The sequence below is a fragment of the Phaethon lepturus genome, unplaced genomic scaffold (assembly GCF_000687285.1).
Source record: "Phaethon lepturus isolate BGI_N335 unplaced genomic scaffold, ASM68728v1 scaffold16281, whole genome shotgun sequence".
In the NCBI taxonomy this organism is placed as follows: Eukaryota; Metazoa; Chordata; class Aves; order Phaethontiformes; family Phaethontidae; genus Phaethon; species Phaethon lepturus.
Window position 1 is genome coordinate 1 of NW_010518577.1, and position 13,446 is coordinate 13,446.

At 37.0% G+C, this 13,446-nt stretch overlaps 1 protein-coding gene across 1 annotated transcript; it reads left to right on the forward strand.

Annotated features, from left to right (window-relative positions):
* Positions 1-814: 814 nt before the first annotated feature.
* Positions 815-12,032, forward strand: GLRX3 (glutaredoxin 3; the record flags this gene model as incomplete). The annotated part of the gene is made up of 5 exons (XM_010296784.1): positions 815-889; positions 1,514-1,715; positions 8,951-9,123; positions 9,213-9,274; positions 11,975-12,032. Coding segments are annotated over 5 exons (570 nt in total), but the record flags the coding sequence as incomplete, so codon positions are not given.
* Positions 12,033-13,446: the final 1,414 nt, after the last annotated feature.

A 13,446-nucleotide genomic window follows, 5' to 3' on the forward strand; every position in this document is an offset into this window, starting at 1 on the left:
TTTCAACCCAAACATTCTGTGATCTGTTACCACTTTTTTAACCATTAACTCTGACTCTGCAGTTGTTACAGAGCTAGTGTCTTAACTTTGTATTAGATCTTCTGCTGCTCAAGTAAGCTTTTAGCCTATGGACAGAAAATCACAAATTTGAGTTAATAAGATATATTTTCTTGGCAAACTACTACATTATATAATTTCAAGGTATGCATTTGAATGCTGAATAAAATTAGAGCCAATATTCTCAACAAACTTGCCACTCAATACTGGGTAGTCTTGCAGGAGTTAAAAATAAAATTTAGTAAACATCAATACCTTATTGAAGAAACACTCCTTTTTTTCTTCATAATTTGCAGAAGGCTGCAAATGTCAGTCATGATGTACTGCCCCTTGAAATTAGTCAATAGAGCAAACAGCAAGAATTGCTGTGGGCAGAAAATAAGCACTGTAATCATGACATAACTGGGGTCAATGATTTATGGATTTCAATATAGTAGTAGCTGCATATGATTGAAAATTTACTAGGTCACTAGTGCACCAAAATTTTTATTCGCAGCCTCCGGGCATCTTTTGAAATGTGCAACAAAATAAAAACCTCTGAACCTGTTTTGACACTGTGTAGGCTCAGTGGATGACACACCAACCCAGTGAGTCTCATTTAAATGCAAATGTGTCACAAACTTCTGCATCAAATCCTTTTTAAATGTATAAAATGCCTAGAAGAACATTCTAGGCAGCATTGACATCCACAGTCCAACTTTAAAGAAGATTATGAAAATAATCTTTTTCTCTGTTTTTTTGTTGTTTGGTTTTTTAGCTGGAAGCTGAAGCTGTGCCTGAAGTATCTGAAAAATATGGAATTAGTTCTGTTCCAACGTTCTTATTCTTTAAGGTAAGAGAAAGTGGATTTAAGAGAAAATGGATTCCATTTGGACTCTTAATATGTATTCCTTTTTAATACTAGTACCAGAAGAGCAGAACCTTAAGAATTTTCTCAGTGAGGAAACACTTATATATCTGATTTAAGTCTGTGTAATGGAACCTAAAAAAGTAGATAGAAATGATTCTTGTACTTTATATGTCGTATTTCAGAGCTTCTTTAATTGCTTTGAGATTCTTACATAGTTTTTATTTTAGCTGTCATACCTTGTATTGGGTCAAAAAATTTTCGGTAATGTTTCATTGTCTAGCTATAGTTCCACAGCGTGGCAAAAACAGAAGTAAATAACCTTTTGGTAGAAATGACACGTCTGTTTGGGTCACGTTTGCCTTGATAATAAAATAAAAAATATTTTCTTTAATAAATCCTTCTAGTAGCAAATTTGCTGGCATTAACAGTAGCCAGCCAACAGAATGGTATGAATCTTGGAACTAAAGACTGGCTAAAAGATCAATACACTAATCCACCCTGCATCTGAAAATCTATACTTTATATGGTGATTTTACTATTTTTTTTATTACAGTACAAATTCTGAATTTAATCCTTTAACACAAGCCTGTGTTTTGGTTTCCTTAGAATTCTCAGAAAGTTGACAGACTAGATGGTGCACATGCCCCGGAGCTGACCAAAAAAGTGCAGCGCCATGCATCCAGCAGTTCCATTTCTGCTGGCTCTAATGACAGTGCAAAAGAAGATCTTAATGTGCGTCTCAAGAAACTCATCAGTGCTGCCCCTTGCATGCTGTTTATGAAAGGGTCTCCAAAAGAACCTCGCTGTGGTAAGGAATTTCTTGAGTTTGTGTTCAATGTGACAGCCCTTGCTTTGGACTAGTTGTCAGATTTACGCAGTTTTGGGGAGATACATCCCAACAACATCTTGTACACCTAGAAACATTAATGAAAGTATTTTCATATTGCTTATGTGCAGCTAGCGAATTGCTATCCCCTTAGTTAAATTTTTGGAAATGGAATCGCAGAGATTACGGGCTTTCTAAAGAATATATGATGTGCAATGCTGTCCTCGAACCAGGACACTTTTGCAGAGGTAGCTCAGTGTTTATTCCTGACATATTTTGTGCATCAAGTTACACATGTTGAAAATGTAAAATAGTCTGAAGAGAATGTTTCAATTCAAGGAAAAACAAGAATTGACTAATATCCAGGATTACTTTCACCATTTGGAAAAAGAAAATAAAACTATCCTAGCTGGTAAAATTGAAAGACCAGTAGCGTGTGTTTCTGCTGTAGTGTAAATGTCTTTTCTTAAACCTAGTTCTCTTAACGCTTGCTCACTGATTAGAGTGCTTGGTTCCTAACTATCTTGACATGTTGATCTGTATGGAAGGCACATGAACAAATGTTAAAAAAACCAACATTTTTAAGTACTATGAGCTGCCATCCTTCTGGTCATGCAGTCTCAAGAAGATGCATTGCAGAACTGATTTTGTAGGGCCTTCTGTATTGAGCTGTAGGAGACAAATGGAAGAGTAGCACTGATGTAGGATGGGGATTGCTTGACCAAACAGCACTCTGGGCAGCTCTTCTTTGGTTATGGCTTCCTCTTGTTCCAGTGTAGCTCTGGGGGCATCGTTTTGGCAATGAACACTACTACACTTTCCAGGTTGTCTCCTTTGAGTGTAATCCTAGCCTGCCTTTGTTGACGTTTATCTCCCAGTTGTCAGTCTGCTTCTAATGCACCAGTCTCTTTCTACTGTCACCTTACAGAAGTGAACATTTAGCTGCTAGTTTCTATGCTGCTATTTTCATATACTTTTGCTCCCTAGGGCTCATGTTCCATCTTGAAAAAACAAAGGGCAAAACACAGTGTGGGGAAAAAAACCCAACCAAACAAAAACCAAAACCCAACCAACCAAAAAAAACCCTAGACCAAAGCATTCCTCATCTCTAGAGCTTCACTTGGAATAGGAAGACTGAAAAGGTCTTATTCTGTGCATGAAGGCAATGTGGCAATAAGATATAATTATAAAATTCAGACACTGAGGGAGGTAAAGGCAATGGGGGAAGTTGCATTAACTTGGTCAAACAAGTCCATTGGTAAAACCCTGTCCCAGGTTGCCCAGAGGGGTGGTAGATGTCCCATCCCTGGAAACATTCCAGGTCAGGTTAGACAGGGCTCTGAGCAACCTGATCTAGTGAAGATGTCCCTGCTTATGGCAGGAGTGTTGGACTAGATGGCCTCAAAAGGTCCCTTCCAACTCAAACTATTCTATGATTCTATGACTTAGTTCTCTGCAGTAGCTGACACCAAGATGACTAAGATTGGATTCCTTTGCTTAGCAAACGTATCCTATGGGGCAGATCATATCAGCTACATCACTGGGCCGAAGAGATGAAGGTATTGGAAACATAACAGGAGAATAAGAAAAGAATTAGCAACTGCTAGCTCCTTACAGCCAAGCTCCTGAAGGAAGGCATGTGGCATATATTTACAGAACCAGTAAAGAGAGAACAACGGCTCAAAAAGTTAAACTGTCATGCAAAACCTCAGTTATTTGTGTCTAAAAACAAATAATGAAAATACCTATTTTGTTCTGTGTATGAATTACAGTAGCATGCACAGTCTTGAAAGATTCCTCATAAATGTTTCTACATTGTGGCAGAGATCCATGTGAACTAAATCTATTTAAAATGTTTTGCGGAGGGAAATGAAGACTCATGGAACTATTCTTTTTGACCTCTTTCTGGTAAGGACTCTGCAAGTGCAGCCTAGAGACAGAGCAGTGCTTCTTGTGTCTTGTCAGGAGGTCACGAGTGCTTGGTTCAAACTGTTGGTGTGGCAATTTATTGATGCTGTATGCACAGAATTGCCAAATATCCTTGTGGTGTGAATGCACTGCTAATCTTCCAGCTGTGGAAGATCTCACCGCAGTTTTAAGTATTAACAGTTTCAAGTGCAGCCATCCCAATGTAGTTGCTGCTTGTGCTTTCTGTTGGAGTGTGTCCAGGAAGTTTCAAAAAAACCTGAGTGGAGAACTATGTAAAGGAAAATGTATGAAATGGTATAAAAGGACCAAGAAGAAACAGATTTCACATGTTCTGTCCATTTTCCTTAATCTGGAAGGATCCAAATTGTAGTATCACCATGTGCTGTTAAAAGGGGGGAAAGGGAAGGATATGGAACGCATTGATTTGGTGAAGTGAGAAGTATACATGACTTTCCCAACAGCTTGTTGTTTTGCATTGTATCTGTGAAGGCATTGTATTACAGGAGAGCTATTTATATTGTTCTACATAGTTCTAGTTATTGAAACTGAGGATTGGGTCCACAGAGTGGCAGTGGTGGTGAAGCTGCTGGGTGGCCCTGTCTGGGGTTGAATTACAAAGAGAAGCTTTGGACTGATATATTGTATATTGGGCAGGAAAGTCTGTCTGTCAAATGCTGTTAATTGCAGGGAGTTTAGTATAGTGCATGCTGCCCTTTTTGAGAAGGAAAGCTTATATGTAAAAGTCATGAAACAATATTTAAAAGAGAAGTAGTGGCTAAAGCATGTCAAATGTGTGTCAGTCTGTGCCATGCCCTGTAGAGTGGTCCTGCCCTGTCAGAGTGAGAGGAGTCTTGTAATTCTGTCCAGGCTCCTTCGGGTTGATGAAGCACTTGCTTACAGCTTGTGTGCAGCTTTTCTTATTGCCTCTGCCCTCTGTATCTAAGTGTACTTTCAGCTTCTTTTAAAATAGTTGCTTGCCATTTTACAATATGCTTTTTCAGATGTTGCTCTAAGAGTGTTACAGAAATATGAGCGCAAGTGCAAGATCCTGTATGTACTGAGGCTTCCCATACTGTATTGGGCTTCTGTTCTGTTGGTACCTGCACTCCTATTTTTCTCCTCCTTTTTCTAATTTCAAGGCTTCTGTCTCATTTCAATGCACTAATAGGTCCCAGAATTATTTCAGTAGAAATAGTTTCAGAAGTAACCACAGACTTCAGAACTTCTATGTTCATCATGCTCTTGTGTATTAGCTTGGGATTCTAGCAGTTTGTGCATAGGTATTTACTCCTATGAAGAGCTGATGAAGTTCCATCTATTTGTGTATAGATAATTCTGTATTTGTATTATGTAAAAATATGCTTATAGGTGCATGAAAGTTACGTATTATCATAGGAATTGATGCATAATTTGGTAGGAATGGAAATTTTGGCTTATTCTGAAGTAGACTAGTGAAGTGCATCCATTGATACATCCTGTAATAATCCTGATACATCCTGTATGTAACAGAGCACTGCTCTGATAAGCTCCTAATAATTTATGAGTATGTTTGGGGTATGTACAGTTCAGGTTATTCAGATACATGTGCTTTAAGTGTAACAGCATTGGATGCTAATGTGGCACTACTGTTAGTGAACCTGCTGTGCTTGCACTGTGGGTTGTTTGGCAGGTGCGTGGCAAGCTATAAGAGTAGGGCATGGTTCTTGTGATGTCCCTGCTGAGGTTGAAGGTGGTGTGCAGGCAGTGCCAAGTCTCCTCTGAACTGCTTGTGTGCCCAGGTTCTCTGTTACACCCGAGGCAGCCTCTGTGTCAGCGTGATCGGTTGGTAGAACAGGCACACCCTTTCTCCTTTGGGTTTCTGTGGATGCTCAGTAGAGAACTGTCTTTCTAAAGGGCATTGAGCAGAATGTGAGTCAGATTTTAAAGTTATGTAGAGAAAAGACCCTTTGCTGTTTTTCATGTGTTTTGATGGGAGAGAATTGTGAGGCTAGTTAAAAAAACAAAACAACAAACCTACAAAGAACCCAAACAAAAAAATATGTTGAGTCATCAAGGTTTAGGATAGTTAGGTATTTCATCATAAACTCAATATGGAAAGCAACTTGAGAATATAACATGTTAGTATGGTAAAGTAGAACTTTCTTCAAGCTTTCAGTTCTTACATTGGATCCCTGGTACTGCATGAAAAGTGCACAGGAGATAGTTTTCTAAATAGATGTATGTATTAAAATTGGAAGTATTAAAATATAGTGCAACACAGGAAATCATCTGAATTTACAGCTCTCAATTTTGCAGTTAAATAGCGTGCTTGCTTTAGACTGCTGTGATAGTTTCTGACAGTATTTGGGAAATGTTAGTAAGTTGGGTCCATTAAACTTCCTAGAATAGACAAAGTTGTTTTTCAAGGTGAAGGTAACAACATTTTGTCAAAGGTGATGTGCATCTGTTATAACAGTAGTAGAAGTGCTAAAAATAGGATTAAATAAAAGGAGCTATGCTTGTTTAAATGTGAAGATATTTTTGTATTGTCTCTATTTTGATACAAATAATAGACCTGCACTCAAGTCTTTGGTGCAGTTGGCAAGTAGGGGGGACCCTATCCACCAGTGTATTTGAGGATCTTCTTGTAGTTCATAATTTTTTCATTGGAAAAGCCAGTTAAGCGTAAAGTAAGGTTTGTCCCCTCAGCTATGTGTTTACTGGTAATTGTATGTGGTTACTATGTATGTTGTATTATTTCAGTGGATTCATTTAGACTGTGGTAGTATTTGTTTATTTGCTTCATCAATACTGTAATTTATTTAGGGTGTTTTTATTGGTGTAGAATCTGGAGTGGCATTTGTGATCGTCTAGATAACTGCTTAAAATATTTTGTTAGCAGTTTAATTATTCCTTTTAATGCATATATGGCATTTCTTCAGAAATTCAACCTAAATCTTTTGTTATGAAAGTAAAGCTGTTCTGGCACTTTATCCCTAAGAATAACACTTCCAGACTGCTACCATAACCCTTCAAAATGAAACACAACCAATCAATCTTTCTAGTTTACATGTAATTGCCTACAGCTAAAATAAAGCTTTTTTTTTTCCTGATTCCTTACAGTAGAAATGAGTTAATATATTGGCGATGGAATAACCATCAGCAATCAGCCCTCAGCTGTTTACTAATGAACTCCCAGATGTATGAAAAATTTCAGAATCTGTGTTTTACTTCAGGCTGTACATGAACTTACCACTTCAGTTGTAGAAAGAAAAGCAACTTAGATGCCATACATATAAATACTGCTACTTCATATCTCAATAAATTGCAGGTCATGAAAACTGCAGAAAGCTGTAGTAAAAAAAATCCATATTTCAAAAACTAATAGGGTGGTCTTGCAAGCTGAAATCAAAGGTTATTCTTCTATGGCACTTCGATTCTTTTTCTCATTTAAAGCTTCTTTATTTTTTTATTCCTTTATTAAAGCCTTTAAGCATTGTCTTTTTCTTTTAGTATTTGTGTAGAGGTTTTCATTTGTCTGCACAGCGTTTGTTGGAATTCTTTGAGGGAATTGGTAGGATTGCAAGGGCATTTGGATCCAGAACAGAATGAGTTGGCAAAGATATAAACCACACATTATCACGTTGATTTAGGGACAAATTCTGATAGATCCTTTTGCAAACCATATGATAATGTTGTCTAGGAGGCTTCTACTTCCTTAGAAGGGATGTGCATGAAGGCAACAGTGGCAGGCGTTGAAATACTTTAGTCTTTTAGAATAAAGACTAAACAAAATTCCAGAATCTTTCAATGTGTTGCAACGTACTTAATGGTTTTTCCTGATTAGCATAATTTTCATAGCAGAGCAAATAGGTTGTGGAGGAACAGTGCAGCTGTGAATCAAAATTTGATCATCAGTCCTAAAGATCAAGTTGTTGGCTTCCTTGCATTGTAAAGTACAGCAGACCTCATCTGTTTTCCTATGGAGTAAATATCTGCAATACACTGTGGAACATCCAGTAGGTTGATGTCTTCTCTGGAGGACCGTTTGTGCTTCTGTGTCAATGGAAGTATTAAGTGGATGAAGATGACTTTGAACATCAGTCTAAGGTTTCCTTTCAGGTTACCCCTTAAAGAATGGGCTTGTTGACATAAAGGGCACAGTGTAGGTGTGGGTGGTGTGTATGTGTGTGTTTTGTTTTTTAAAGTGATTTTGAAGAGTTTCTGTAGAGACTAATGCTGCAAAAACCAGTTTATCTTATTAAAAAAAAAACAATGTAATGTTTCACTTTGAATTTAAAATAGAGTAGAGGGAGAATTGTTTGAAAGTGAAATTGTGTGGGTTTCCCTCTAGTGTAAGGAGATTTAGGTGATTATAGACTGTAAATTCTAATACTAACATCTTGTAACTTTTTACTAGTAAAGTGATGAATTTCTTAGGAAAAAGGTGCTTAACTACAGAACAGAGAAACTTTTTTTTTTCCTAAGGTTGGCTACATAATAAACTTACATGACCTGGCTGTTTACATTGTAATATTCAGTGCTTAATATCCTGCTGAGATAGTGTTGTCAGGTTAGGACATAATGAAGATCTGTCATAAAGGAAAACAAACATGGTATGAAAATGTTACAAGGGTAGTAAAATAATATTAAGTACTCATGTGAATATAATGAGTTTAAAAAAAAAAAAAATCTGCCTCTTACCATGAAGTAGCAAAGGACATGCTCTTAAAGCAAAAGTAGTAGAAAACATTATAAAAGCCAAGTTTCTAACTTAAACTAGTGACACAGTAGTAGGTGTAAATCCTGGTTCCCACTTCGTGTCAACTTCATCCATATTTGGTGTAGAAGTTCAGTAGTAGGGGCAAGAAATGACAGGGTAGAGAAAGTGCTGTGCAATTAGAGGAATGAAAAGAAGGCTACTGAAGATGCTGTTCTGTCCTTTAAGAATGCTAAATGAAGAAGAGCTGGAAAAGGCAGAATAAAGGAGTGCATTTAACTTTTCTTTAATTGTATGTTGAAACAACAGAGACACTTACATGAAGGTTACTTACTGTATAGCGCTCTATTTAGAGAAGCACCAGAATTACCAAGCTGTCCCTGTATTTTTGTTTTGTAATCCCAGTAATAAAGAAGCTTTTTGCCCCTTTATAATATTTGAAGATATTGATAGAGCAAAGAAAAACACAGCAGAACTGTTTTGAACTTACTATCTAGAAGAATTGCATTTTTAAAATGAGTAAGGTTTAGTACAGACGTAGGAATGCTTTGTTTAAAATTATATGTAATTCCTCTTTTTGTGTTTGCAGGTTTCAGCAAACAAATGGTGGAGATATTGAACAAACATGGTATTTCATTTAGCAGTTTTGATATTTTTTCTGATGAAGAAGTTCGTCAGGGGCTGAAAACTTACTCTAATTGGCCAACTTACCCGCAGTTGTATGTAGCTGGAGAGCTTATAGGTGGACTTGATATTGTCAAGGTTAGAAACCAAGAAATTCTTAATCTTGTTGTCAGAAGCATGTTTTTCTTGCTTTTTACATCTGATTTTATTCTCTCCAATCTCCCTAGGAACTTGAGTCATCCGGAGAACTGGACACAGTCTGTCCGAAGGCACAGAAGTTGGAGGACAGGTGTGATGTATTATGCTGTTATTTTAAGTGTGTCTATTTTTGATGTCTCCTGTATGTTCATTTATATAGGGGGAACCCTCTGTATAAATTCCTGTTCTTTGACTTTATCGGAAGTGTGTCAAGATTTCTTTAATTACAGAACTCCTGCAGTTATTTAATATGTTCTATTTTCTATACAGTAAGCATTACTTTATATTAAGCTATATGGTTATATATGCATTAAGCTATACTGTTCCAATAGGCTTTGCTTATTATATTTGTAGCTTGTTAATTTTTAATTATAGCAGGAATCTATAGATTCCTCCTTGTCTCTCTTTTAAGAATTTATTCTTTAAAGATAACTGCGAAAATTAATCTTTTAAATATTAGTAGCTTTGGTTAGCTTTATTTGTCATAGACTTCATAACTGATGTCACTGGAGAAAATATCTAGGCTTGTCTCCTCATTTTTTTTGATTACTCATGTCCTTTAGTTCTTGTTTTCTTTCACCTTAGCAACATGAATATATGTGGCATCACTAGGACGTATGTTGCCTCCTGAATCAGATATAATATCTAGAAACCAATTTGTCTGCCTTTAACCTTCCCATTTGAAGATTCGCTCTTGTTTGAAATTCTGACGTGCCCCAGGCAGTCAAGCTCCAGATATCTGTCAAGTCATTCTGTTTGAGAAGCTGCTAGTAGATGTGGCTTTTTTTACCTAGTTTTTATGTGAATAGTGCCATTAAGACATGCAAAGGGGAGCTGGTTTACCAAGAAGGTGGCCTGTACCTTGAAGGCAAATATGTTAGCATAGATTCCCTCTTGCTGTCTGAGCATCGTAAGAGCAAGTGCTCTATATGTGATTAGTTCTGGTTCTTTTTGCCTTCCCAGCACAGTGGAGAAATAATTTAATGCACGCCATTTTGATACGGTGATAAAGTATACTTACTTTCACAGTTGTGTATTTATTAATTGCTTTTTAATTTGTCCTATGGCTGAGGTTTACCTTTTGTTACTCTAGTAGGGTAACTTGTAAATTCTTTCACCAGGGCCACAAAAAAACAATCACTACCTTTTGCAGTTTAAGGTTGAATTATGGGTAAAGATGAGATTGTTGCAATATGACCTCTTAAAAGCTTATTTTAGAAGGCTTCCTTCAGTCTCTTCCTTTTGCAGACTTGTATAAGCTGAAACTTTATTGAATTTATACATAGTTCTTTACCTTCTTTCCTCAAAAAGACTAAGCAATGTGACATGTCTTTTGCTTACCTAATGTGTTTTAATAGATTAAAATTGTTGGTATAGCTAAATGTCTTCCTTAAGCAGCAGCAGAAGCAGCTTTTAAACAGGTGTGTGAAAATTTTATCAATTGTGTCAAATTTTGATGTAGAAGTGGCCTGAAGTCAAACTGGCTAAAAATGCAGCTGACAAGTCACAAGTAGCTAATTATTGCCTAGCTTGTTCTTTGTCTTTTAGTAGGAGCTTGTTTCTTGGGTGACATTTAGTTGAGGTCTGTCTCCTCTTTTCTGGTGACAATTGGGAAGTTCTTTTTCCGTGATACAGATTAGTTTTACTTTGTAGCTAACCTCATACTTAACTTCTGAGCAACTGACTGTTCAAATGTATTCACTATCAGTCACTCATAAGAAAAACCCTATGGGCTAGTTATTCAAACACGTTATGACTTAATAAAATGAAGGAATATCAGTAGTGTAATCTATGTAATGCTAAATTATGTTCCTTTACTCAGTGTTTGATCTCTTCCCATCAATTAGCTGCGTCGTATCCACTTGAAAGTGGACTCTGGAAATCAGCTTGGTTTCATGAAACATCTGGCAGCTGGGGAACCAGCTCAGATTACTGTAGCTCACCCTTGCTGTAGCTGTTAGTTTTGCTGTTGCTTTTTAATCTAGAGACAACTTGGTTGGAAGAATTGTTTTGAGGTTTACATGTGCAAAGGCTGTAGATCACCAACAAAACTTCATTTAGTTTTATGTTGCAAAGACCCTGGATTCTCTAGTCTGGACTCTTTTTGCATTGTGCAAGTCTTGCAAAGCGACCTTTTACAGAAAATCATCACCTGGTATGCATTTTATAGAGGTTAGTTTGCCCTTAGCAAAGACTCCTGTCCAACAGTTTACTGCTGACTTACTCTATCAGTTATCACAGAAAGCCTTTCCTAAAAGGAGAGGGAAATGAGGGCAGTGTCTGAGGGTTGTGTGGATAGACCAGAAGTGGACAGGGCACAGTGGAGCAACACAGACCTGTTCCTGAACTGCAGTCGTGGCTAATCCTTGTCCCATAAGTCCATAGATCTTATGACTGATGGGCAGTAGGTATGGCTCTTACTCTGCAAAAGACATTCTCTCATGGAGAATGAGAAATGCTAAGTATTATATGTGAAAAAGCAATATGTCACTAAATATAGGTATTATATTTAAAATACCCTAAAATGTTTCTCCTTAAACTTACTGCTGCTTGATACTTGGAGGTCAATCTCGAAAAGTAAATTGTTGCTCTAAAAGTAACTGCATGGTTCATATTCATTCACTAGAGTTACTGTAAGCAATTTAAATGAATAGAGTTGCTTATAATAATGCTTTAAATACATTTGGTAAAGCTGTAAGTTGCTGTCTTTCCACTTTCTGTTTTCCTGTTGAAACAAAGCTTGGGATAATAACTGAGCTATTTTATGTTTGTCTTTTTGTGACCTCTGTAGGCTTAAAATCTTGACAAACAAAGCTCCTGTGATGCTTTTTATGAAGGGAAGCAAGCAGGTAAGATTAAGTTGTATTAAGTTATGTTACATCATATTTAAACAGTTTTTTTAAACAGTGACAATTACCTTGTTTTCCTTGCTTAATGAAAATTAATGGTGCTGGGAAGTTTGTTATTTACCTTTTTATTTGGTGCTTCTATAAGCCATAGAAGAACAGTGTCTATTTTACCTGACGGAAATGCTGATAGCTGTGTTACAGTAAAATCAGGGAATTTGATACCCTGCAGTGACGTCTGTCAGTTGATCTACAGTTCAGGAATGAATGGAAGAACTGTGCGTGTCCTTTTGGTCTTGGGTATTGATTATCTTTGCAGATAATGGATTTTCTTCTGATGTCTATCCTACTCGAGGTGTACACTTTGACTATTGCCCAAAACTTTGTTTCTGGATGCATGTTTCTTGAAACTTCCCTTAGACCTAATAGGATGGGGTGTCCTATCCTTTTTAATTTTTCTTGACTTTATTATGCTTTCACAACTGCATTTAAAAAAAGCTGCTAGATGTTTTTACAGCTAAAGTATAATGCCGCATACCATAAATGATCCACTCTTTCTCTCACATGCATGGAATGGTCTATGCCTGGTGTCTTTAAGCTGCACTTAATTATCTTGCTCACTGAAATAAATATAGTGACTGAAGACAGACAACTGCTAACAATTAGGATTAAAATAATAACAAATGACTGTAAACCAAAAGGTCAGTCTGTTGCTTTGTGTTGCATACTCAAAGTAAGCCGGGGATAAATTGTTCCCTTTTGAACAGCAAGGCACTGCAATTCTTCCTGTCAAAATTACTTGAACGACACCTGACTCATACTTCTCATTGCAGTGGTGTACCTGAAACAATAATTGTAGTTAAATGATTGTATGTCATGGGAGTTGTTTGTACAGTATTTTTTTAAAGGGATACCGAGGTAGGGGATTGAGCTTGTTCATGTGACTTGTCTTTCCATTTCACTTTCTCATTTGTTCCCTGAACCTTCTCTCTGTATTTACAACAGATATTTTTAAGAGTGTAGTAGGCTGTTTCGCTAAGCTGTTTCATAGCTGTTGGAACCCTGTGGGTTATGCTGACTCACTGAAACAGCAGTGACGAGCTACTTGGGCTTACATCTTCTGAACTGTTGCAGTTCTATATCCTTTAAAACTTGTGTCTTGCCCGAAGAAAGGAAGAGTTTAGGCAAGTTGCTTAACACATTTGGATTTTGCTTGAGCTACTGGTGGAGTGAAATCACCAGTATGAAGAGATAGTCTGGATTAAAAATTCAATGCTTAAAAAATGATGGGTGTTCTATGTCATTATACTGTCAATATGAAGAGTTTGCAGTAGATACTTTCAATTACTAATTTCAGCTGTACATGCAACCTATTTTTCAGTTGACCATAGAATCATGGAATCTTTGGGTTGGAAGG